General features: G+C 41.0%; 2 protein-coding genes across 15 annotated transcripts in view; one reads left to right on the forward strand and one right to left on the reverse strand.

Annotated features, from left to right (window-relative positions):
* OSGIN1 (oxidative stress induced growth inhibitor 1) overlaps positions 1-10,997 on the reverse strand; it is a 64,987-nt gene extending 53,990 nt beyond the window's left edge. The window contains exons 1-2 of the mRNA XM_027646996.1: positions 10,803-10,997; positions 8,740-8,787 (exon numbers count right to left, since the gene is read on the reverse strand). Of these exons, the coding sequence (XP_027502797.1) occupies positions 8,740-8,749 (10 nt within the window). The 5' untranslated portion in view covers positions 8,750-8,787; positions 10,803-10,997. The remainder of the gene's footprint in view (positions 1-8,739; positions 8,788-10,802) is intronic.
* A 147-nt stretch (positions 10,998-11,144) lies between these two features.
* The window catches only part of SLC7A6 (solute carrier family 7 member 6), a 28,503-nt gene continuing 13,462 nt past the window's right edge, over positions 11,145-26,185 (forward strand). Inside the window, exons 1-7 of one of the 14 annotated variants that reach the window (XM_027647006.1) lie at positions 11,251-11,437; positions 15,053-15,213; positions 16,481-16,604; positions 17,075-17,637; positions 20,055-20,180; positions 21,853-21,997; positions 23,920-24,043. In XM_027647006.1, the coding sequence (XP_027502807.1) occupies positions 17,115-17,637; positions 20,055-20,180; positions 21,853-21,997; positions 23,920-24,043 (918 nt within the window). In that variant the 5' untranslated portion in view covers positions 11,251-11,437; positions 15,053-15,213; positions 16,481-16,604; positions 17,075-17,114. The other 13 variants (XM_027647009.1, XM_027647008.1, XM_027647004.1 and 10 more) reach the window with 13 other exon arrangements.

The following is a 26,185-nucleotide window of genomic DNA, read 5'->3' on the forward strand; positions in this document are numbered from 1 at the left end:
ACATCCAGCTGCTCAAAGCCTGTGGTGTTCTCCGTGTGCCCAGGCTGCCTCTCCAGCTGAGTCTGTGGCCCCTGTGCTGCAGTTACCTTGCTACTGCAAAATAGGGTAGAATAAACAGCAAAGACAGAAGAATCAAACTGTTCTTTAGTATCTGTGGGAAGGAACAAGGCTTGAATGTGAACAACTGGAGTTCCAGGAATATAAAACATGGGTAACTCTGGACAGCAAAGGGGATAAAAAACCAAAGTCACTTCAGGAGTGATTAGGAAAGCTCCCTGCTGCAGTTACTTAGAAAAAACAAAACTAAAATAAATAGATGTTAAAAATTACAAGTCATATTCAAATTTCATGAAGCTATTTAAACTTATTAAAGGAACAGTAAGTGGGGTAGGCAGATGGTTATTTTCCTGACTTATTGTAATGTATTTTTCTTCTTGATGCTGGTTGCAGCTATCTTTTGCTGATTTGCAAAAAGATGACTGTCCCTTGCCCTTTGTCCTATCTATACAACACTTTTATCTGAGCTGGGATACTTCCTGCAATGTAAGAATGTCTGCACTAGAATTTGCTTGAGGTTGATTTGTGGAAAATTAATCTGAGATACTGGAATGAAATGTTTAAGAGATTAGTCTTTCCAGGAGAGAGCAAGACAAACAAAGCTATAAATACCACTCAAACGCTGTTGCCAGTACCTGCTAAACAGTTCCAGAGAACATCAGAGGAAGATAACAAGTGCATATTCATAAAACACTAATCTACGGAATTTCAAAAAACGCATTAATGGACCGCTAATGTGCACAGAATTTTACACCACGTGAGTACCCCAAAATGTACAAAACCTGAAGCACTAATGAAAACATACTAACCTTCAAGGGTTCTTATTTTATTGTGTCAAGTCTGCATTCTACATAACCTTGCAAACATTTTTCATGCTTGCACAGGTTTAGTCACTGGAGCTGTTCATGTGCAGATGTGTAAGGCAGGCTAAGTGAAGTACAAATGCTGTGCTAGGGAAGGACCCAAACACCCTGCAGGCAGGCACAGACAGTAGGGTTCCTGTCCTGCTGTTTGCTGAGTGCAGTGCTGTACAGCTGTTACCCAGGATCTCCTCAATAACATGCTGCCTCTCAGCCTGCTGGGGGGTTTTATGCTTCAAGAAATTTTGTCTTGCACTATATTCCTTTTCATTCTTTTCCTGCCCCCTTCTTTCCAAAATACTTTCTGGGTGCTCAAAAGGCCTTAGCATAGTTTGATTTTTTTCCCTTTTCACGACAAGTAATCCCTTCCTTGCTTGCCTGGTCCTACATTCCCTTAGCTGAGCACATGGTTGACTTGACAGCTGGTATGTCAGCTGAGTTAAACAAAACTCCTGGGTTTTGAAGGTAAGTCCACCATAAATTAAACTACCTGACAAGGTCTGAAAAGAACATATTTAATGAGTTATTTGTGTTACACTGAAGTCAGCATAGCTGCAAGAACATATTAATTGTAAGCATTTTACTTAACCCCAGCATGACACAAATGGTAGACAAGAAGTTCATACATACTGTTTCCAGCTCTTGTAATGATAGAAATTTGTGATCAGTATTTTCTTATTTCCTGCCTTTGTTTCTCTTTGCTAAGAATACATCCCAAGTAAGAGTTACAGAACTCCTTCAACCAGGATGAATTAAATGGCAGTGATTTAGAATAAGAACTTATTCACCTCTTGAAATGTGACATTCCAAAATACCTCAATACCACATAGCAAGCAGAACCTTCCAATCCATACAAGCAGAAAGCACAGATGAATTTCACCCTCTCAGAAGTAACCTGGCTGTAGTTCAGAAAGTTCTGTACAGTTAGTCCTTTCCTTAGATTTCAAGAAAAAAGTGTCATATTAGTTAACAGAATGACTACCAACATTATATTTGTTTGTCCTTTTGGATGAAAAAGGGCTCAAAGCTTTTTTCCAGCTTGTTAGAATGTTACCAGGAGAAGAAATAAAAAATGAGAGAACTGACTAAGGAATACACCTGGAAAATTAAAAAAACCCCTGACTGTATGAGACTTTTGACAGTCCTCAGCTCTAAGCAGGGACTGAGGAGAACCCAGGAGGGGAAGAAAGGCAGAGAGGAAACCTGATGTGTAAGGACAGGTTGATAAAGTTGTGTGTGTTTGGTCCAGCAAACAGGAGATGAAGGGCACAGCAAAGAGTGGAGCAGGGGTAGTGACCATGCAGTGAGGAAAGAGAGCACCTGCTCTGTTCTTCTGGCTTTGTCATTCTGGAGTAGCTTTCAAACAGGGGCTTAAAAAAGATTTAAAGGCCATTATGAAGACAGGCTCCTTCCCCACAGCCACAGAAATCAGCAGTATTCATGGAACTTGTTTTTTCACCTGATCAAGAGTTCTTTAGTTGACAAAATTAATATAAACAACAGTGATTTGCTAAGCTTTGTTACCTCAGGCTGTTCAGTTTATTTATGCAAACTACAAATGTTTAAATTGATGTAAGGGAGAAATGAATATATTTTTGCTGGGAGTTACGCAACATGAATATTTATAAGTGGTGTGAGGCACTCACTATTTATTTCACTAACACCTACCTGTGAAGTCATGTGCCTGTTAGCAAGTCAGCCACCAGGACGATGGACTAGAGAGAATTTGAATTAAAGAGCCCTGGAGATTATTTCCACCCTTTACAGTGTTTCTGTGAATTCTAAAAGGAAGAGAAGGCTTTCCTACATTTTTGCTTCTCTGCAGATAATGGTTGGTCATCTTCTCTCAAATACAATGGAAATCTTTTCCATTTTTATTAAAAGGCAATCTTCATTAAGCAAGATCTCTGTCAATCCATTAAACGTTTGCTGAGAGAGCCACTGAAAAACGTAATCTTTTCCATGTAGAAAAATTAACTATTTTGAGATTATTTATTACCCTGAACTTTCTCTTGTCCCCTTTGTCGATTTTTAAAATGGGATTTTCTTTGCATTAATGTATTTTCCTTCTTCTTTTTGCATGAAATTGCAGGAATATTAAAAAAAACACAACAACCCACCCTTATGACATACAATGTTAAAATGCAAACAAGATAATAGGACAAAAAAATAGGTCCTTACTTGTGCTGAACTGGCTTGACCTCACACAGAAATTTGATTGTTTTTTGGATAGACTGCATGTCTCAGACAGGTTTTACTAAACCCTGTATGAGACTAAGAGATTTACAGCCAAAGAAATATTTCAACTCAGGGAGGCTTTCTGCAAAACCAGCTCTTACTGCTCTGCCCTCCCTTCTGCTCTGACTCCTGCAGAGCTGGTTAAAATGCACTCTGGTATGTCTGGGTGAAACCTTTTCTCTCCACTGAAATCAATCATCTGCTGGTATTCAAACCTGCAGATTTATTTGTTTAAAGAAATCTCTCACTTGGGTAGAGAATTCATGATATGTACAGGAGAAGACATATTTGTATGCCAGTTTATATTATGTCTTTCAAAACTAAAATTTCATTTTCTGTGTGATATATGTCGGGGTTTGAACACAGCTGTTGAATTTTATTTTATTTTAATGTGTTCAGTAGGAATGTTTTCTTCTATTCCATTTGCCAGCATACCAAATAGCAATTTAATTCATTCTTAGAGTCAGAGAAGCATTTAGACTGGAAAAGACCTTTAAGATCATTGAGTCCAGCTGTAAAGCTGACAGTGCCAAGTCCACCACGTTCTTAGCTAGTCTGAGACTATTTAGTTTGTTTTAAACCCGATGGTAACTCTCGGCTTCTTCACCCAAATTAAACCCCACCTGTGAAAGCTGTTGTTCCTTACACTCATCTTCAGTGGCAAGAGAAGGTGCCCCTGGCCTGTGGCCAGACCTCTCCTGCTTCTAACAGTGCCAATTAACTATACCAGTTAATTGAGCACAGTGACAGCTGCACAGGGAAAGGTGCAGGAATGATTTGTTACTTTAAGATATGCTTGGGCATGAGAGGATTTTTCTTGTTTGTTTTTACAGCTGACTATTTAATCACAGCTGTTTTTTCTTGCACAAAGGAAGCCTTGTTAAAGAACAAAATAAAAGATAATTATCAGGATTTCACAGCTGTAATTTTACAGTATGGTATATACTGGATTTAACTCCAACAGCATGCAGTGTAGCTGTCTCCTGTGTCTTCTGATTGTTTCAGCACAGCCACCCAACATAGATATTTGGGGTTTGTTTTAATAACACAACCTCATAGTTAACTACAACGTATGTTACTCTAGCATAGAATAATCCAAAATAACAATTTCCCCAGTGATACAGCACTTCGGTAATAAAATTTGTCCTTTGCAATAAGGACAACTAGGGAGTTGTCCATGGAGTGTGACACTGAGCAACCTCCCTGATCCACTGCCTGAGGTGTGGGGTGAGGACACTGCAGCACTCCAACCATAAAGTGAGATGACACTGATGACCCATCTCAACAATTAACCTGCCATCTCCTAGAGTTTCAACAGAAGTTGAGGTCTTCCACATTTTCCCATACTGACAGTGAGGTAAAAATAACTGCCTGACGTCCCTGAGCAGTAACAGGACACCTGGAACCAGGAGGTGGAGTTCCCTCTCATCCTGCCCAAGCTCTCACGCAGTGCTTGCTCTCACTTTGCTTACTCCTCCAGCTCCATGTAACAGTGAAGACAACAATGTCACCAGTGCTGCACAAGTGACCATGTCTCATTAAATCAATGTTATTGGTATTAAGAATGCCAATATTGTAGCTTGTGAGATTTAAACTAAGAAAAAATAGTACTGAAAAAACCAGCAGTCAACTTTAACAAAAGCAAATATTTCTTCTGGAACTAAAGTATTCCTGTAAGTGTCTGTAGCACAGCTTTGAGTGTTTTCAAAAGTTTGATTTATGGCACTTCACAGTATGTGACTGGGAAGCTGAAAAGGCTTTTCATAGTTGTGGGGATCTTGCATAACTTGGGAAACTCCTGGTAGTTCTTAATTAGTCCACTACAACTTGCTCTGTGGGACACTGTACACACCAACTAATAAGAGCCAAATATGGAACAAAGGAGGGGAGTGCAAAACACTCAAATAGACTGCTGAGAAATCATTTCTGAAAAGTTAGCAAAGCCAACCATCATTTTAATTTCAGGCCTGAATACCTTCTAATATTAGCAAAGAATGGATTAGACACTGGAACGACTGTGCTGGCAGAAGAAAGACTAAATCCATTAATAGAGATCCCATCTACTGCAAAGGCAAATGGACTGGCAACAAATCCTCTGTGTTTTGATAAAACACTTTCCCTAATCTTAAAGACTCTCTTGGCGTTAAGATATTTTACAGCTCAATTTTTAGGGTGGACTTTTAAATATTGAGACATTCTGAAAATCTTACTCATGGAACATGAAGTCTTGGGCAAGAACTCAGCAAAAATGTCCAGGGTGTCCTGATCTTGTATTTGTGAAACAACACGGGTTTCTTTATTTTACAAGGTGTGCCTGTGCTACACAAACTGCAGAAACAGAACTTATTTGTCACCCTTTCCTCACGTACACCTGAGTCTGTTCTCCTTAGAGGCAAGATGCATTAGGTCATATTTGATTTGCACGTGCTGTGTGGAGTCTGTGCACGAAAGGTCTTTGGGGTTATGTTTTGGGAAACTTTACTTTTAAAGACAACCTAAATTTGGATGCAATACAAATACAGAATCCTGCAGAAGTCTGAAAGTTTAGGGAATAAAGGCTGTCCTTACTATGTGTTAACCTAACCATTGTTCCCACTACTGTAAAGTATCTCTAAATAAAACGGGAAGGAACCCTTTTATTAAAGGTACAACTTCATTTGCGTTGTACAAACATTTCAGGGGAATTCAGTAACTGAGGGAAAGGCAACAGGAGTGCACTAAGAGCAAGGGTGCAAGAGCGGGATCAGCACTGATGGGGCTGTGCTGCAACGTGCTGGATTCAGAGTGGCTCTGCTGAGGAACATCTGGTGGAATTTAAATAGCAAAGTTAGGACTCAGCATGATAACACAAACAAAATGATGATATTGGCTGCAGCCTCTAGTAACCAGCTGCTTTCAAACAGGGTATCAATGTACCTACTGCTGAGTATTAGCAGAATCCTCTAAGCTGCCATACTCCTGCTTTTAATCAGAGACAGAGAGACAGGTACCACAAGTATATCCAAAAAAGGACTCCCAGTAATACAGGGGAATCTATAACAGAAAGAAATTTTGCTGTTTTGAAGAAAGTCTGAGCAGACACATTAGAAGGCCAGAGTTACACAACATAAAATAAATGCCAAACCCAACAGATGTCTTCAAACTGTCTCATCCAGAAGAAATTTATTTGAATAATGTCAAACTGGGTTACAAACATTATAACTAAGGACTTCATATTCTTCAATCACAGTACCCACGTACTAATTTGGGACCTGAAACAAGAAAAAGATATTTATTCTTAAGAAGCTATTTTTACAGCCAGAAATCCTCCTTAGTTTGTTTTTATACATAGTCACTTTTAATAGCCTTCAAAATAGACATGGACAAAGAGCATTATCTTTAAAAATCCCTGCAGTGTTATTAGTCTTGGTGAAACAATGATTCTAACTCCCACGTTGTTTCCCAAGAAAATGAAGCCAGGATTCAGTCACTCTCATTAATAAATAGCCAGATCCTAATGAAGTTAATTCAACATAGATAAGACAAATTGTATGATCAAAGGGTAGGGCCCCAAAGTTGAATGGTTTAGTTGTCTAAAACATCAAGTCAAAGCATCTATTTAAAAATAAGTATATCTACAAGGGATTATTTTTTCCAAATAAACCCCCAAAATTGACCAGGAAAAACTTGATGTATTGAACATTCCACTTGTAATAGAGAAGATTACTTGAGCAAATGAAAATAGAAAGTGTGGCATTAATCAAAACAGTTCTGAAAAAATACTATAAACCTTTGATGTTTATCTGCAGATGTGGATTTTTTTTGCTGTTGTTTCTTTGCTCTCCTAGCAAAGTTTTACTGATAACATTTGAAAACTTGTCCATATATTAGAAGACATCTATTCCCACTTTTGTTCTGCAGCATGGACAGCACTGAACAAAACCAGCTTATAATCAAGTGCAGCAAAGATATGTATAAGCAAAAATTTTGGTGAGGCTGGATGAGTCAGTGGAAAGGAAAAGGTACCTGAAAGGCAACAGAACCAGACCAGAAAAATAAAATCTAAGATGGGGTGTTAAATCTTATTTAGAGTCTGTTTTTAAAAACCAGTATAGGGAAGCTAAGTTTTCCATAAAAGAAGGACTAATGTTAATCTTCAGAGTATTTAAATAAGTGCAGTTGGACAAGACAGAGACATTCCACCGTTTCTGTTCCTTAAAGGGATATTTTCCACTATCTCCTCCTCCTCTTTTCTCTCTGCTCCTAGCTTACTCCACATTTGTACTTTCGTGATTATGACAGTCGAAAACTAATCTTCACAAAAGTATTGTTTTCTGCCAGCTTAGTGAGCAGAATTGTCTCACAGAGGGGGCCAGGCAAGTGCCAGAGCCAGTCAGATGCTGAAAGCCATTGGAATAGGAGGAGACATACAGCTGGGATCAGGGGAAGATAAATTTAGAAGCCTAAATTTAGACCTTTCCCTTTAATTGCCCAGCACTTTGGTGCTTGTAGTCACTCTCATTTGTAAATAACACTTACTCTGCCTAAACCACCTAGAGCAGAAATTTCTATGACAGAATGAGGATGATAAAAAGAAGAAGAACAGGATCAGTGAATTTGGGTTTGTAAACAGTCACTCAGCTGTAACCAAAGAAAAGGAACAGGGACACTTGCATTTTTTTTAAAGTATTTCTGTTGCTCTCCTGAAAGACTACTGAATATGTGGCTGACACTGTTCTTTGAGATCATGAAAGCTGAAAAACTACAAAAAATAATCTCTGCTTTTAAGTACTTATAAAAGTTGTAATTTCCTGGGATCTGGCTAAAGCCACAGATTTATTGTCCCAAAAATTTTTATGATCCCTATGAATAACTCTTGTGTCCACACAATGCAGAGTTCAAAAGAAGTATGAAAGTGGTGCCAGGACTCACTGTGTATGGCAAAATTTCAAAAGGAACCAATCCAAATTGTCAAACCCAGGGCTGGAAGCAAATGTCCATTACAGTCCATAGCATAAGGTCCCTGTTGCAATGAGCCCCAGTTACACACACAGCACACCTTCAGGGCTGACTTTAAGGAGCTCAGTACATGCTCATTCCTCCATGAATTAAGTGCATGAGCAACACATTCTTGGGAGATTTATGCAGTTAAGGATAGGCTTAAACTCACTCTCTTGTGTTCACAAGTGTTCACAAAGCCCAAGTACAAGGATTCAGATTCACTTCGATCTAACAGCAATTTTTACCTAGGGTTTGTCATGTTCTAAAACCACTTAGTGAATATCATGTGGACTTGGCTTCCTGTAATCTGATGCAAGTTCAATTTGGTTTGTTTAGGAGGATTTTATCTGCTTATTCTTCAAGCTTTTTGAGTTGAATTACATTTTCTCAGATGTATTTAAGTGGCAATATTAAACAAAAAGAAGAAGATAGGGCAAAACTCACAGACAACCAAAACTCTGTTTGACTTTGATCTGACTAGCTAAAGGAGCTAAGATCTTAACTTGATTAAATTAGTATCAGATAAAATCCAAGTGGAAACAAAGTCTTTTTCTTTCTCTCCTACTGCTTAGAGAATACCCAGTTCTGTGTAAACATAACTTACCAGTGGCCATTCATGGAGCACCAGGGATGAACCAGACAGTTATGGAATCTGTAACAAGAAGAGAAGAAATAAAGTAAGGAGTCCACACTTATATTTGGCTTCCACAGTGACCTTGAAGAAGTAATTTATAAAGTATGAACCTTTCCAAAATGGACAAAAATATCTATTTGGATGATTATTCTGAAGTTTGCTTCTGGTCACCTGCAAACATTTTAGAAGCATCATCCACCCTTCTGATGCTGTCCTAACTTGGATCTCTCTTACCAACCTCTACAGTGTTCTAAGTTTTCAGAATTCAGAAGGTGAACTTCTATTTGAAATCACCAAATGGGCATTTTTTCCAATAAATATTTTTCGAGGTTCTAAAATAAAATGTCATCCTCTATACTTCCAGTATATGCCTAATAATTTGTTTCCTATGCCTCTTCAGTTCTTCAGTTCCTAAAGGCAATTTTAGAATTAGTTCACATTTCATGAGTGCATTTTTTGAAGAGTGAATGTTTTCTTCAGTAGATTCAATTATGAGAGAGCTTAAAAGGCAGTCTAGCAACAGCTGAAATCAGCTGCATCTTTTACATTCACACTCAACCACATTTTGATTAATGTGTGAGACGACTGGTGCAAATCCCCACCTCCCTGGGAGATGCTGTGTCAGCCCCACAGAACACAGAGCACTGGCAGTATTTGTAGCAATGACTTAACACCTCATGACTGTTTTCTGGTTCATATTACCTGTATAACAGCAATTAGTTTCATATGGTAGGAATTTGAGTTCTACTCTCGGGATGTCTTTTACGGTTTTTTTATCTTCTGTCAGTGCAGTATAAGTGGCTTAAAAACAAAGAAGTCGCCTATCAGGACTGTTGAGCCCCCAGAAGGCAGCAGACTGGTTTTGTTTGCTACTTTGCAACACTGTCAGTAGTTTTAGGAGGTAATAGATTTAGTGTAGTTTGTGTTTGACAAAAGCCAAACAAAGAGTTGAGACAAAGATAATTAAAGAGCTGAGATGATCAGGCTCTTCAGATTATGATCTGCAAATGACAGTTTGTTTTGCTATGGTCCTGTCTAGTTTAGAAATTAAGTCTTATACAATTATCTTCTATATATGCACTTAAAAAGCCAACTTCCAGAAAAACAAAACAAAATAAAACAAAACAACTTTCTTAATTCATTGTTGTCTAAACACAGTGTAAGGAATATCTGGAGGTGTAGAGGGGGGCAGCAGTCGCCTGGTAGCCTGATGGTCTCTGTGACAATGAAGGAAAACAACTCTTTGATAAAACACACAGGCTTTGAGAGATGAAGTAGGATGGAAATTAGAAATGTAAGCCTTGTGGCCATAGAATTGGACTCCAGCATGATATTTACTGGCACACTTATAGATATTACAGTCCATAGTTTGCCTTTCTCTTCTCTTTTATAGCCTTATAATTTTTATTTGCCCCCAAGGTTTTTACCCTCTTGAAAAACGCCACCTCTGACTCATCTGAGACTGTAGATAATAATCTTGGACCGGTGGAGGAGTAATTAGATTGTTCAGAGCAAGACAAAGACTGATGTCTCCTGAGCCCTCTGCCTCACAGGTAACAGCAAAAAGGGCAATAAAAGAACATTAAGAGGGGGCTGTTGCCTAGGGTTCACTGCCTTAGACTTGAGAAAACTATCAACCTGCTAGAGGAAGACAAGAAAGCCTTAATTACACTACTAAGATAAATCTGCTGAACGGCAAATTGCTCACCATTATTTTCAGACACCACGGGCCATTTTAAATCATGATTCTGGGAGACCGTATTTTAACGGAGCGTAGCTGTGCCTCTCCTGAGGGCCGAAACACACTGACGGGAGTATTTTAAGGGTTCCCTTTTAATTTCTACGTCAACTAGGACCGGCGCTTATCACCTATGCAGCAGTAACCCAAAATATCACATTTCACCGTTTCGACCCTCTTGGGCCCCTCAGGTGTGACTCGTGCGGGTTTAACTCCGTGCAGCGCCGTCCCCCGGGTCTCAGGGGAGCTCGGTGCCCTGAGGGACCGAGGGCCCGGGCCGGGGTCGTGTTCGTACCGTCAGCGCTACGGCCGCTCTCCATCCTGCCCCTGAGGGAAGGCAGGCGGCTGGTCCCCCGCTCCGAGGGCAGCGCTCGCCGCTCTCCTCAGCCCCCGGTAGCGGAGGGGCCGGCGCCAGCCCCGGGGGGCGCGGGGCAGCTCGGGCCCTGCGAACACCTCCCACCTCCGCCGCGGGTGGCGGGCGGGCCGGCGAGGCCCCGGCGGCGCGGGCGGCAGCTCCGGCCCCGCGGCTTCCCCCTCGGGCAGACCGGGCGGGAGGTAGCGGCCGATTCCTGCCGGAGAGGGGCGGGGAGGCGACGGAGGCGGCGACGGCGGTGGCGGGGCGGCGGGGCGGGGCGGAGCGGCCGCCATCACACGTGTGGCAGCGGGCGAGCATCCCCGAAACGGCCGCGGCGGGAGCGGAGGTAACGCGGGGCCCGCGCCCTCACGGCCGGGAGGGGCTGCGGAGGCGTCCCGGGCTCCCCCCGCCCTGAGGGGAGGCTGGCGGGGCTCGGCGCGGGGGCTGCCGGCGGCGCCTCTCCTGCAGCATCCAGGGCTGGCGGCCTCGGCGACCCGGGGGGCTGCAGCTGTGCGGGGAGGGAGCGCGATAAACGCCGTGAGTTGTTTTTAAGGAGCGATTCAGCGGCAGCACGCGTGAGTGCCCCAGCCCTGACAGTCCCCGGCTGAGGCGGGAGCCTGCAGCAGCTTCCTTCCTGAGGCTGCCGTGACGCTGGCAGTCCGTCTGGACCTCGCCCCTCGAGGGGCGAGATGACACCCGGTCCCCTCTCCGGCGGCCGGACCCCCTCAGGGTCCCCTCACAGACAGCCCGGGGCGCCCGTCCCGAGCCCAGGGTTGTATTGGTTTGGCGGCGGGCGGTGCGAGGGTCCCGCCGGTGCCTCGGGCGGTGGGTGCGGGCGGTTGTGACCGCTCCGGTAACGCCTCGCAGGGCTCGGTGAGACCCTCGGGCCGGAACGCCTCGGCTCACTGGCGCTTGGCACTGATTTTCATTGCTTATGTGTTTTTAAGTGTCATGTATTGAGTACAGTCTGTTTAGGCGTGACCGTAGGCTGCGCCTGAAGAGTACACGTGGGTGTAGATCTGTAGGTAAGAGTGTGCCGTTTGGCGTTACTTTCCCCCCTTTTTGGGAGGTTTTCACTTTTCTGCCCCAGGATAAAAAACAAGGTCAGTTATTGAACAAAACCCTTCTGTCTTTACCTGAGCCTTATGCTACAAATTTCACCAGATGTTCCGCTCCTTGCAGTTGCTTCGTGCACTCCCAACCACACCTCTTGCTAAATCGGGACTGTCACCACAGAGTCCGTGCTGTGAGCTTGCTTCTGTTTTTTCCCTTGGAAATATAAAAATAAATTAGAAGTATGAAGAATATAGTGGCAAATTGTTTTCCACTTGGAGCTGGCACAGTTCTTTAATATGACTCCGTTTAAAATCTAGGTTAGTATTAATGATGTGGGTTTGTCTAGGATTGGTATTTTAAGAATTTTTGGGAAGTTTCTGAGGCGTTGTAACTGAGTATCTGTTGTGAGCTGATGATAGGTCCTTCCCTGATTCAGTGTTCACAGCCTTACTCAGGATTTGTCCAAACATGTGGGTAGTATGTGTATTTGCAGAACATCTCTTTCCAGCTGTGTCACAGGTGTGTGTGGTCGGGACTGACTACCATCACTGATAAACTATCAAGTGAATGATTGACGTCGTAACTTCTCTTTCATACCTTTTTACATGGTAAACATACCTGGCCATTTTTTTTAAAAAATGGGTGTTACAACCAATTCTGTTTGATTGAAGGTTTATGGGGTTTTTTTTAAAGTCCTAAAGATGGTGAGTTTGCATATGCAAGCGCAGAAGACTTGGTTGAAGAGAATAATCTTTACATTGGGAATTGCTTTTGTTGCAAGGGCTTCCTGTCTGCTCAGCATATGTATGTATGGCAGGGAAGTGATTCTTCTCTCACCAGCAGAAAGGAAAACACGTGCTAGACAAACTCTAAGCCTTTCCCATGTCAGTGTTCAGACTGTGAGGTGCCTAAATATATACATTGCAATGAATAAGCATTTCTGGGACTTAGAACCTTTGCTCTGTTGGTGCTTAACTCCCTGAAGACTTTGATGCTGTTTGCCTGTACAGAGCAATCTTGGCTCTTACTCGAAGGGCCATTCACTGTGTTCAGAAATAGGAGTCTTACCTCTGGTGACTGATTTATATGTGAATAGTCCAAGTACAGGGGTAAAGCTGTGTTATGGCCAGAGTTGTTTTAGGCAACCAAGGCAACTATGGAAGACAGGCAAGAACAGTAGCAATCTTTGGTGATGAGCAGGTACTGTATAAGAAAACAGCAAAACAGTAACTTTCAGCAGTTTGGTGCTTCACCTTGGCCATTAACCCACCTGCAGGTTCACCCCAGGCTGAGCACATGACAACTGTCCTGTTCAGTGGGAGAAAGGGGATCTTGGTGCAGGGTTCCTCCTTCCCTTCCCTTCAAGGAGGGCCACCCTGTAATGCACTGTTAGTTCTCTGCTAAATGCATGTTAACCTTCATTAGCTCCTTTGGTACCTGGCCAAAGTGGGATAGGCCTTACTAGAATGTACAGTTTTGGTGAAGCACTGCAGGGATCCTAGTTTCAGGTCACTCTGTCCCAGGTTCATATGAAAGCCTTTTCTATCAACGGCAGAGTCATTTCAGTAAAAAAAAATCACATATCAGCAAAAAGATTCCTCAGAGCTGCAACGATCAGCAAGAAAAAAGAGTTGGAAGACTTTGTATTGCACAAGGGCCAGCGATGAGGAAATCCATGTTAGTTAGCTTGTGTGAAAGCATAACCCTGCCTTAGCCACAGCAGTCCTGTGGACAGGCTTTGGCAGCATTATTGTTCTAATAGTATTTTTAAATGCAGTGTTACAGGATTATTGTATGTTAGAAAATATATACTATTTACCTCTCGTTCTCCTCTTCCAAGCCTATCTTCTATTACCACAGAAGTAATGATCATGTGACAGAATCATGGATTTTAATATATATGGGTTTTCTGTGTATTGTTAATATTGACATAGCTTCAGTTTTCTAGTCTCTGCTCTCCCTCTTCATTGTTAAGTTTTTTCTTCCATTTGGTGAAAGCTGCAGGTTTTAGTTACATTTAAGATTAAGTGAAGTGCTTGTACGAAAAACCTGCCAACAGTTTTGTTTCTGTCGCAGAGGTGGTGTAATAAGACACATGACTCAGGCAAATAAGCAATTCCTGCCCTCAAGGCTCTAAGGTATAAAACAAACAAGTGCAGAGGAGAGAAAGAAATGCCAAATGTGGAGTGAGCTGTTGCACACACCTTCGATAAATCCTTGCCCCAGATACCCGAAGCTGGGAATAACAAAAGCAGACTGGGAGAGGAAGAAAGAGTATTGGGGGACAAAACAGGCTGGGCTGAGAGATACGGTGATTGATCTTCCCTGGGTAGAGCAGATTAGGGCAAGAAGCAGTCAAGGTCACCAGTAAAAAACCTGCATAGAACTGCAGTCACGTGCTGCTAGTTGAGGTGGAGGCATTTGAACAGTGACAGTCACTGGTAGTTGCAGGTAATTAAATTTACCTCTGAGCTTCAGAACTTCACTCTTAGTGCAAAACCGCCTGTGTGTGAACACATCAGATTTGATGTGATTTGAATTATTCAGTTGATCTAAATCAAGTCAAACCATCACAATGGCTGAGTATTCAAAGTAATGTGTATGCTTCTTATCAAACTGTACTTTGAAGGGTGTTCCAGGAAGAAACGGGAATGGTGATTAGGATATGTGGAGTAAAAATCATGTGTAGTTATCACCAAAATGATGTTTTTCGTTTGTGATGAATTCTTCATATTTACAGAGTTTTATCCTTTAGCTGGAAAGGCTGAAAATTAACATGGCATATTTCCAGACTGGCAGTTGGATGTCGTAATAATAGCTGTAGTATTCTTGATTTTTCCACTGACGTTTGTTCAGGATGATTTGCCTTCTGAAATACATTTGCAACTAGTGTTCTGTCTGAGTTCATTTCCTAGACATGAGAAGACTCAATTTGGAATTAAATGTTACTTTTATGGGTCACAAGTGTTCCCTTAAATCCACTTCTTACAGCCAAATTAGTAGTGAAAACATCTGCTTTGACTGTTTGTTCTGCTGTTTTATACAGCCTTCAGATGATTGCATCGTATTTACAACTGATTATTATAATAATTATATTCATTTACAGAGTAATAACTGATCTTTCTGTTGTAAAGCAAACCAGATAATCTTGTGAGCTCATAGGCTACATGTCTTTTTGAAGACTTAACTCTACTACACCAATAACAGAAAGTCAGCCAGTATGTGATTGCAAATGAATTTGGCACAAGATAGATGGAAGAGCAAATAACAAGGAGAACAGGTAACAACTGTTGAGGTAAATATGCTTTCCTTTTCTTTTGCAGTTTTGGGCACACTCATCTGTAGAAACTGTGTGGATCCTTCTCTCGGTTAGTTTTATTTTGTTGGACATGCCTCATTATAACACTCAAGCTTTTAAGTTCTGAAATAGCAGAGATAAGGTTCTGCAAGGTTGAAAATTTTTAGTCTAATTGTAAGTGTGAAATTTGGCTTCTGATGTATGTATGACACCAGATAAGATGTTGACTCATGTATAAATGATAAAATATGTATTTAGTAATTAACCATCTTTAAAGTGTTTCTTTGGAGTACTGAGGGGAAAATAAATCAGAAGGCATCCAACTAAACAGGTTGAGGATCTCATTTTGCATTCTTTAGAAGAACACTGTCTCTAAGGATTCATGAGTTGGAGATGAATGATGTAACATGTTTCAATAAACAATTTGTACTCCATTTCAGTAGAAGTTACTTTTTGTTACTTGATTGAAAATTATAATTTTCACATCTTTAAAGCTATTCTGGTTTAAGGATGTCAAGTCAGATTTTCTGTACTGTAGTATACAGGTGTTGGCTTTATGATAAAGGAATAATATTCCCTCCAGAAAGGTGTGTCCCTCTAAGTGAAGGGAAGCCCTTGTATGTTCCTGTGTTAGTAGGTGCACAGATATACATCTAGTTTGGGTGGCTGCATGCTGACCTTTCAAAGTCCCCATGTTCAGGGGTTTGGTTCTCTCAGCTGACAAGTCTATTGTTGCAGTAACAAAACCTTTGGTAAAATTAGTGTTACCCCAAAAAAGCACAAAGTCATCCCTCCCTCCCCTACTTTATTCTAATTGACCTCAACTTTGCTTTTTCTGTTCTATAGTTATTGACTGAAGTATACACTGAGGGTCTGATGAGGCCCAGGGTAAATGAATGGTCATGAAATTAATTTTGATAATTATGTAGGGTCTGCTCTTTATGCAGCTGATAAACTAGTAATCAAATGATCATTTCTTCATACAAGATTGTTCCTTGAATAGATTATTTCTTGAACTTCTATAAAATGGACATTATTCAGAATTATCAGTATATTCTTGTGCTAAGAAATCTTATTAGCAGTAATTTGCTTTTGGAAGGCATGGGAGAATTTTCTGGAGACTTGAAAGAAGGTGGCTCTTTTCCAAATGGTCAGTTCTGAAGCAGAGGAAAGAGGTTATTTAATTTCTGTGTTCTTAGATACTGTTCACTATAGCAGCTAATGGAGAATTTGGATTGAAGGTACTCTGGGTTTTTTCATGTAGAGCCTGCACTCTTAGATAACTTCTTCTCCAAGTAAGAAGGCAGTGAGATCTGGAAATAGTTTTGGGGAGGGAGTGACCCACAGTGTTGGTGGGAAGTGTAGAGTTGGATCCCGGGGATTCTGGAGTAAGTGCCTCTGCCCTCCCTGCATGAGTAACGTGTGCAGCCCTGGACTGGAGCACTCCTAAATTAGGTGTGATGTGTTGCAGTACATCTGGCTTCATGCTTACAGCTTCATCTTGGTCCTGCAGTGCTTGCTTTTCTGTGTCACCTCACTGTGCTTCTCTCTGTTCTTTCTTCTGTTTTGCTCAAAAGTGGAGTCCCTGAATTCCGTCTGTCCTACGGGTTTGTTTGTTTGTTTTCCTAGAGGTAAGAACCCTCTCTCCTCTGAAGTTATATTGGAATTTGTCTCTTTCTCTGTTGTGAGTCGGTTTTCCTGTTTAATTGTGCATGAATTTGTGTAAAAAAACATATGACGGCAATTTCTTAATTTTCATTTGTAAATCAAGGTCCAAAAGGATGGAAAGAAGATTTTGCAAGAAAGTCCTGGGATAAAAAAAAAAAGTAATGATTTCAGCTGTTTCATTTTGTTTTAGATTGTGATTGGAGTCGTGGAGAATTCCCAGTCCGTCCACAATGGCAGAAAGGACAGAGGGTACAGAGTCCCACGTTTCAGGGGCTGAATACAGCCCTGTCAGTAAATCAGAAAGGACAGATCCAAGTGCCACGCAGCATGGAAGTGAAAATGCTTTGCAACTGAAGAAAGAAATATCTTTGATAAATGGGATAAGCCTTATTGTAGGCAACATGATTGGTTCAGGTATCTTTGTCTCTCCCAAAGGCGTTCTCATCTACAGCAGATCTTATGGATTGTCTCTGGTAGTTTGGGCAATGGGAGGGATATTTTCGGTCTTCGGAGCTCTCTGCTATGCTGAACTTGGAACCACCATTACCAAGTCAGGAGCCAGCTATGCATATATCTTGGAGTCTTTTGGGAGCTTCATTGCTTTTATTCGTTTGTGGACCTCACTGCTCATTGTTGAGCCAACCAGCCAAGCAATTATAGCCATCACCTTTGCTAACTACATAGTTCAGCCCTTCTTCCCTTCGTGTGACCCTCCGTACCTGGCCTGTCGTCTCATAGCAGCTGCTTGTGAATGTGAGTATTCCTGGGGGTTCACTGGGGCATTGTTTTACCCACCCTGAGTTTTATTAAAACTGATCTTACCGAAGGTGTTCAGTCAATTACCATTTTCTCATTTGGAGCAGAACAAGGTATTTAACTCTTCCAACTTCACTTGCAAGGCAAAAAATGGTGGGAAAACTTGTTTTTCCTTGGGAGAGGTATTTTAAATCAAAACTCAAGGTACTCCTGGTGTGGTCTAAGTTGTTGCAGAATAGCTGTTGACGTGCTTCAGTTACTACTCTGGTAGAGTTTCAAAAAATCATTCATTCCAGATTATGCTTGTGATGAACCATAACATCAGTACTACAGTACCTGTTTATAGCTGTGTTGAGAAGTGCAGATGTTGTGTGCACAGAAAACCTGTGTGCTGCAGAACCAAACCTTGACAGTTCTCAGGAACTTTAAGTAGTTAATGATAATGAAGTTGAAGAAAGCATGAGAGAATAATTTCAGTAAAAGGAAGAGAGAGGAGGTGTAACTTATTAGATTCTTGGTTATCTATCTTTTTTTTTTTTTAAGGTGTCAGAGGCAGAGTAGCATTTCATCTGAAGTAGAGACCAAGCCCTAACTCACTAATAATAATTACTCCCAATAAAAGTTGCTTTGAAAAAAAAGGCTGAAATAAACCTCAAGTAAATACTCTGATCACTAAAACTGAGGAGCAGAGACTGAGCAGTTGGTTGTTTTCCTGAGGGCTCTTTGGGAGCTGCAGCAGTCCTGGCTTTTGAAATTTGATACAACTGTTTTTTCCCCTCCTCTTGCCAAGCTCAGTGGACTCAATAGAATCTCGTTTAGCTATTCTGCTTGGCCCGACTGTCTAACATGCCAGTGCCATGCTTTTGAGATCATTACCTTCTTTTTGTTACCTCTGAAAAATCAATGCTTTTCAATTTGGTAGCTGTGCTAACCTCATTTTTAGCTTAACAGTATCACAGTATTCTTGGATTCTGAGAAAGGAAAAAATGTATCACATCTTTTCATTGGATTTTAATTTACTACTACCTTACTCCTGAAACAATCTCCAATTTAGTTTCTATTTATATGCATATCTTAAATACACGGTATGAGAAAATTCTTTAGAGACAAAAACTATGGTAGAATATAACCACTCTTTTACTAGCTAGAGAAAAAATGAGATTTGGGGGAAATATTGTTTCCAACACAGAAGTTTAAATAATGTAGTGATAATCTAAGAAAAATATGCACTGAATTAGGATTTTGTTAAATAAATACTGAAAATACTGAATCCTGTTCAATATTCAGCCCTTGAATTAAGGTAGAGGTTGTCTGGCTCTTCCCTTCAAAAAAAAAAGTAAGAAATGCAAAAGCAAAATGTTGAGAGCCACGAAAACATTGTTGGGGAAGCCGATCATGTGAGTAAGCTCAGTCAGCAACTCTGAAATATTGGTGAGATCTGCAAGTCTCATTTCAAGTTTCATTGCAGTCTGGTGAAACAGGTCTGACTAACTTATTTTGGGGTAGAGGGAGAAGTATACTCAGAATACTCATGACTTATTACCAGTTCTTGAAATTCCAGGTGACTGTTGTGTTAACTAAAGCACATGCTCTTAGAACCATGGAATGGGTTGGGTTGGAGGGGACCCTCATCTCATCCCACCCTGCCCTGGGCAGGGACACCTCCCACCAGCCCTGTCCAGCCTGGCCTTGGGCACTGCCAGGGATGGGGCAGCCACAGCTGCTCTGGGCAACCTGGGCCAGGGCCTCCCCACCCTCACAGGGAGCAATTCTTCCTGATACCTGATCTAATCTAATCTAATCTAATCTCCCTGCCTTCCTAGAGCAGGGAGATTAGATTGTCCTATCAGTGCACGTCCTTGTAAATTCCTTGCTCAGATCTGTTCTCTCTTTGAAATACAGTTCAATAGAACTGGAGAGGGGTATTGAATCACCTGGGACCATACTTGGTGTGGCAGCTGCTCCATGGATGTTGAACTCATCCTGAGCCTAGCAAGGAAGGATAAAAAAACTTCTCAAACACTCTTTTAATATGTTTGCCTAAAGGAATTTCTAATCTTTCATTTATCAGAATAGTATTGATACACTGAAATGAATTATTTCATGTAACAGTTTCTTTAATTTCAGGATAGTTGCTGAGTGCAGCTGATGAGGGGTAACATCAGGAAAATGGGCATGTAATCAGAGAAGGGGAAGATATTTCCTTCCATCTTTTGAAACAGTGTGTTTAGAACTGCTTTTTGCTGTTTTGTTTGAACCAGTGTGTTTTCAGTACTAGTGTATGTGGCTTGGTTGAACCTAAGTAGTTGTATAACAGGTGTGTATTTAGATTGCAATTAAAATCTTTGAAAAATTAATTAAACTGAACGTTGTTCAAATAGTCTTTTAATTTGTCTTCTTTTTTCCTCCCCTAGGTCTTTTAACATTTATAAACTGTGCCTATGTTAAATGGGGAACACGTGTGCAGGATATATTTACTTACGCCAAAGTTATCGCTCTCATTGCCATCATCATAGCTGGAATTGTTAAAATATGCCAGGGTAAGCTTGTAAACTTAAAGCAAAGGTTTGTATTTATCAGTTAAACCGAGTAACTGTCTGCAGACTGCAAACTATGTTTTATGAGATGCCTCAGTGGAAGGATGATATAGCCCCTTTGAAAGCACCAGTAACCCCATTGTTGGGCATTATCGTGGTGCTGTATCGTGAGATATCCAGCCTATCTCAGTTGACTTTGAACTGCGGAAAAAAAGGTACTGGATGGCTCAGCAATCCTGTACTTTACAGCCTGCAGGATGGAATCATAAAAGACATTAAACAGCCAAATACAGAGACAGAAAAATACAGCGGGAGTGGAGACTGTCAATTCCTGTAAAGAACATACTGCTTTACAGTGAGATCAACTGAATATGTGTTTTTACAAAAGGAATTTTGTGCAAGTCTGAAAGTGTCTGAAATGAAAGCAAAAATAGAATATGTAGGTAGATTTGTGAAACAACACCTCTGTTTTTGCTCAGAGCCTGAGTTTTATTATAGCTGTTAAGAATAAGAGTGTGTGTGTGTGTGTGTTGGGCATTGGCCTTTAAATTAGAGAAATTCTGAACTTAGTTTTGTTCTCAGCCCTTCCTTTGGGGAGAATTTATTGGTGTGTTAGCTTAAAAAACTGCCCCTGCTGCCATAAAGGCTTGTCTTTCCCACAGTCTGGCAGTTTATGTCCTTTGCTCTAAGTGGTTCTTGTTGAGAGTTCAAGAGCAAGGTAATTATTGTGAATGGAACAAGGACATGCAGAATGTGAGCCCCCTGGGAAGTGTTTCATCCTCAGCTCACCAGCCCAGCCCTTGTTTTGCAGATGCTGAGCTTGTTCTCAGCTCCCTTTCCATCGTCTCCCATCTCTGTTTCTGACTCAGCAGTTACTCTGCCAGTGTCTGTGCCAAGGGAATAGCAACCCTATATCTGATTGGGATAAAAAGCAGGGAAGAGAAGTAAATAAAGATATTTGAGAGGCTGCAAATATTGGCTTACACAGTAACTTGCCTGTCTGTATTTGGTGGGTTTGCATGTGTCTGTTTGTGTAAAACAGTCTGAATGTGTAAACTGTGATTGATGAACTTGTCTTGAGTTGCTTAAAGTCAAAAGATGGCACAAGTTTTCACAAATACTGGTGCAAAAACTGTAACTTTTCCTCTTAGCTTGGGAAAAGTAACAGTAATATTTAAAGGTCTGTTAATTTTTCTCAGTATTCAGGTTTTAATAGCAAAAACTTAAGCATCCACTTAGATGTTTGTGTGGGGCTATTTGTCACAGTTATCTAAAAACACCTGTAAGCTTTGTTTTCTGCATAGGCAAAATGTTTGAAAATTTAAAAGGATATAGAAGACTAGAGTGGATTATCTTATAAATATATATGTTATGAAAAATAGCCTGAGTACTGTTGTTGCCAGTTGTTTGTAGCTTAGTCTGAACTCAATATTCCTGAACTTGTGCCATTGTGGACAAACGAGGTGTTTAATTGTATCATCCACATGCCATAATTTTTAGTAGTTTTAAATGCTTGTTTTCATGGCTAAAGCACAGAGAAGAACTGGAAGAAAGATCTTAATAAGCAGATTTGAAGGAATTAGGGTTTCTGAGGTTTTTTTGTGTTTCAAATTGAAAAACATTATTTGGTGTATTTTAATTATGGTGTCCTTCATTGCATCTCTTTCACACACAGGGCATACATCACACTTTGAGAACTCTTTTGAGGGATCCTCTTCTAATATTGGAGACATCTCCCTTGCACTATATTCTGCCTTGTTCTCTTACTCTGGTTGGGATACGCTCAATTTTGTAACAGAAGAAATCAAAAACCCAGAAAGGTAAATTGATTCAAGCTTTCTAAAACCAGATACTTCCTAAGTTGCTTTGTTTGTGGCTGTCATTCACTAATGGATTCTGAGCTTATACAGAAATAAGTGGAACTGCTGGATACTTAGATGGTGAGGCTGTGAGCAGCCACTAGCAAAGATTTCCTAAAGTCCATTAAAAATGGGAAAGAAAGAAAAGGTAAGAATACATACATGTAGATGACTGGTGGATGCTGTGTTCAGTGCTTGTTAAGCTTTCAGTTCAAGATGTTGCTGCTGTTTATTACAGCAGTTGTCAGTATTGCAGTGGAACAGGTACCTGATTGTAGTCTGTGCTCTGTTTATCAGTGTGGTCATTCTGATTGTCTCACAGGGTGTGCAGCTGATAAAAATTTCATCATAGTCTTTTGCTCTCTTTAGGCTTCAGTCCCTAATACAAGCTTTGTTCTCGGTAGAATTGCAGTTGTTAAGGTGAACTGCCCATTTCAGCTTTCTGCATGGACAGTTCTGGGCAATAAAGAGGGATTCATTCCAGACTTCTGTCAAATTACTGCAACAATTGCTTTTTTTTCACGTTCACTTGACTCATAGGGCCCTCGTGCTTGTCCACTCAAAACTTGCCATCCACAAGTTAAGTTTGACATAGATGGTTGGCTTTTAATCTTGGATGATGCAAAGTCCTTAAAATACCGCTTCAGCTTTTTGTTACTTTATGTAACATTTCTGAATTAATTTCTCAGTGATTTTCTAGTTCTGTTTCTTCTCTGTGCTGAGGTTCATGGATCTCTTACTGTGAGTGTGGAACCTGGAAGCAGAACTCCCAGTTACTAATTTACTGATTTATATGGGGTACTGTGGTGTATGTTTGTTTTTCTGCTTCCACAGCATCACAGGGACACAGCTGGACTTCTGGGCCTCAGGAAGTTTTTGAGGAAGCTTCCAAAGTTTTAGTCAGACTGATAATTTTTATGCTTTGTTGGGGTTTCGTTGTTTTTGTTGTTGCTGCTGAAAACAGTGTTCCTGGCAGATGCTCACTGATGTCACCATGCCGTGTTTTATTTCATACTGGGCAAGTGTGAGAGTGACACTCTCAGTTCTGCTTCCCTTTTTGAAACATTTGAATGTCCCTGCAAGGTTTGAGGAAAGAATAAGGCTGAGAAAAGCCAAAGCCTACCATCAGAAATTTGCTTTTGCTCTCTGGTTTCTTTCTGTGGAGCTGCAGACTCAGCACTGTGAGTTTATCTCACAATTAAATCTTATCTGTTTACATCTAACGGTTAGCAGTGTTTCCTTGTTACTCTTGACTCTTTTTCCTATTGCTTTCTAGACCTGTGCTTGCTAGTAAGATACCCACATCCTGAGCTCCCAGCTGTGTGGCAGTTCTGGATCTGCACCTCTGCTCTCTGCAGTTATGCAGCCGTTGTTTGTCCTCTGCATGGTGGGGGAGATGGAAGATCAGGGCTTTGGTTTGCTTTAGTAGATCTCCTTCCATCACTCCTAGAAGCAGATGGTAGAAGAACAGCTGCATTTCCCAGGGAGAAGGAGTGCAGTGACTCAGTGGGTTCTGGTTGTGGTCATTAACATGGCCAGTAGGAAATAATTTAAAGCATGTAAATGTGAAGGCTGTTACTACAGATCTGGAAACCTCGAGTTGGAGTATTTGAAGAACAGTTGCATAGAATCAGTTTTTACACATAATTTAGGCTTTAAGTTATTGTAAAAATTAGATTCTTTTTTTTCCAGTATTCTGTATTAGAATTTCTAGTTTCAAAAGGAACCAAACCCTGGTTCCAGAGATACCTTTTTTGAAATCTGTTTTCTGGCTTCATAACTTTTCTGTCTTTTGTAAAGGATACAAATAAATTAAGTTTATTCTGTTATTAATGGAATTTTTTTCTGCTCTTGTGGGGTTTGGGTTTTTTTCTGTCTTCCAGGAACTTACCTCTGGCTATTGCAGTGTCTATGCCAATTGTGACTATTATCTATATTATGACCAATGTAGCTTACTATACAGTGCTGGATGCTCAAGCTGTTCTTTCTAGTGATGCTGTGGCAGTGGTAAGTTAACCATGTGGCATTTTGCTGTATTATTAACTTTGCCCCTTTTAGGGATGCATTTCATTTTAAGGGGCAAAACAGGAAAACCCCTAGTTTATTATAGTACTTATTTAACTGAATAGAGGGGACAGAATAATAACTCACCATGAATAATTTAATCCTAAGCAGAAAAAAGTTAATAAAGTCATGTCTAAAATGTATTATCAGATTTATTAAAATAAGCAGAGATGCATCTTGTAAAGGTATTTTGCAAAGTCTCTAATTACACTGGTGCACTTTGAGCAGACTGTAAATTAGGAGTCATTAGTAGGTGATTACCCTGTGTGTTCCCTCTGCCGTGGTGGAGTGCTGGGAGCTGAGGGGGCAGTGCCTGTCTGTGCATGGGGTGTGCCAGCCCAGGGGGGACACACCAGCTTTGGGTCTGTACACCCAGGGGACACACACCAGCTTTGGGTCTGTACACCCAGGGGACACACACACACCAGCTTTGGGTCTGTACACCCAGGGGGGACACACACACACACACACCAGCTTTGGGTCTGTACACCCAGGGGACACACACCAGCTTTGGGTCTGTACACCCAGGGGACACACACACCAGCTTTGGGTCTGTACACCCAGGGGACACACACACACACACACACCAGCTTTGGGTCTGTACACCCAGGGGACACACACACACCAGCTTTGGGTCTGTACACCCAGGGGGGACACACACACACACACACCAGCTTTGGGTCTGTACACCCAGGGGACACACACACACACCAGCTTTGGGTCTGTACACCCAGGGGACACACACACACACCAGCTTTGGGTCTGTACACCCAGGGGGACACACACATCAGCTTTGGGTCTGTACACCCAGGGGGGACACATCAGCTTTGGGTCTGTACACCCAGGGGACACACACACACCAGCTTTGGGTCTGTACACCCAGGGGACACACACACACCCCAGCTTTGGGTCTGTACACCCAGGGGACACACACACACACACACACACCAGCTTTGGGTCTGTACACCCAGGGGACACACACACACCCCAGCTTTGGGTCTGTACACCCAGGACACACACACACCCCAGCTTTGGGTCTGTACACCCAGGGGACACACACCAGCTTTGGGTCTCCTCTCTGTAACCCACAGCACTGGCTGTCCAACAGTGTTCATTCCAACAACTTAGATTATTCTGAAAGTCATTTCTGTATGTAGAAGGAAGTTGGAATCCCATTAAAATATATAAGCTTCTTAAAAGCTGGTCGAAACATGTTTTATATGTAAGCTAATTATTAAACAAAAGTGAAGGTTTGTTTTTTTCCCCTGTAACTAGTGAAAAATTTGAACAGTTCTGGTTACTATATCCTTTAAAGAAATAATACCATACCTTCCTTTTAGGTTCCTAATTGGCTTCTAAAATTTAAGTAGTTAGACAATGGACAGAGAGTTTTAAATACATCAAAATGAAGTATTTGCTCTGTTCCCACAAAGGATTACTGTGATTAAAAACTGGCTTAGCAAACCAGGAAAGTCTTGTTTAAGGTATTTAGGCAAATGGTTCCACAAAAGCACTTACTTGACTTTATTTCAAACTTCACAAATATTTATATTTAATGTGAACTTTCAAAATAGTTTATTGTAAATGTGGGCTGTGACTTTTCATTTCAAATGTAATTACACAAATGAAATGTATTGAAAGTAAATAAACTTTAATTCTTTACATCTTTTTAGCTGAAATGTGCAAATACAAATTTGTTGTGAATTATATTATGAAAGACTTCCTAAAACACTTCAGAATGAAACAAAAGAAGGACAAAAAATATTTATTTTTAAATAAGCGTATGCTAAGGGGTAATAAAATATCCAGGAGTATTTATTTTTGTTGTAGGCTATAGTATCCCATATGAAGTACCTTCCAGTGACCAATAATGGTATTAATAGTTGTCCATAGTTAATTAATCCAGACAAATCTAAAAGCCAATACACAGTCCACTGTGTGTCCTGACTTCTGTGAAGCAACACTGGTTTTTTCCTAACAAAGCTTGGAAAACACACTCCTTTGGCAGCAGTGACATTCTCCAGTGCAATGCAGCCTGTTCCCTGGGAGTGTTGTGTGCCCCGTGCCATCCCAGAGGTTGTCCAG

The sequence above is a fragment of the Corapipo altera genome, unplaced genomic scaffold (assembly GCF_003945725.1).
Source record: "Corapipo altera isolate COAL_440 unplaced genomic scaffold, ASM394572v1 62, whole genome shotgun sequence".
Classification (NCBI taxonomy): domain Eukaryota; kingdom Metazoa; phylum Chordata; class Aves; order Passeriformes; family Pipridae; genus Corapipo; species Corapipo altera.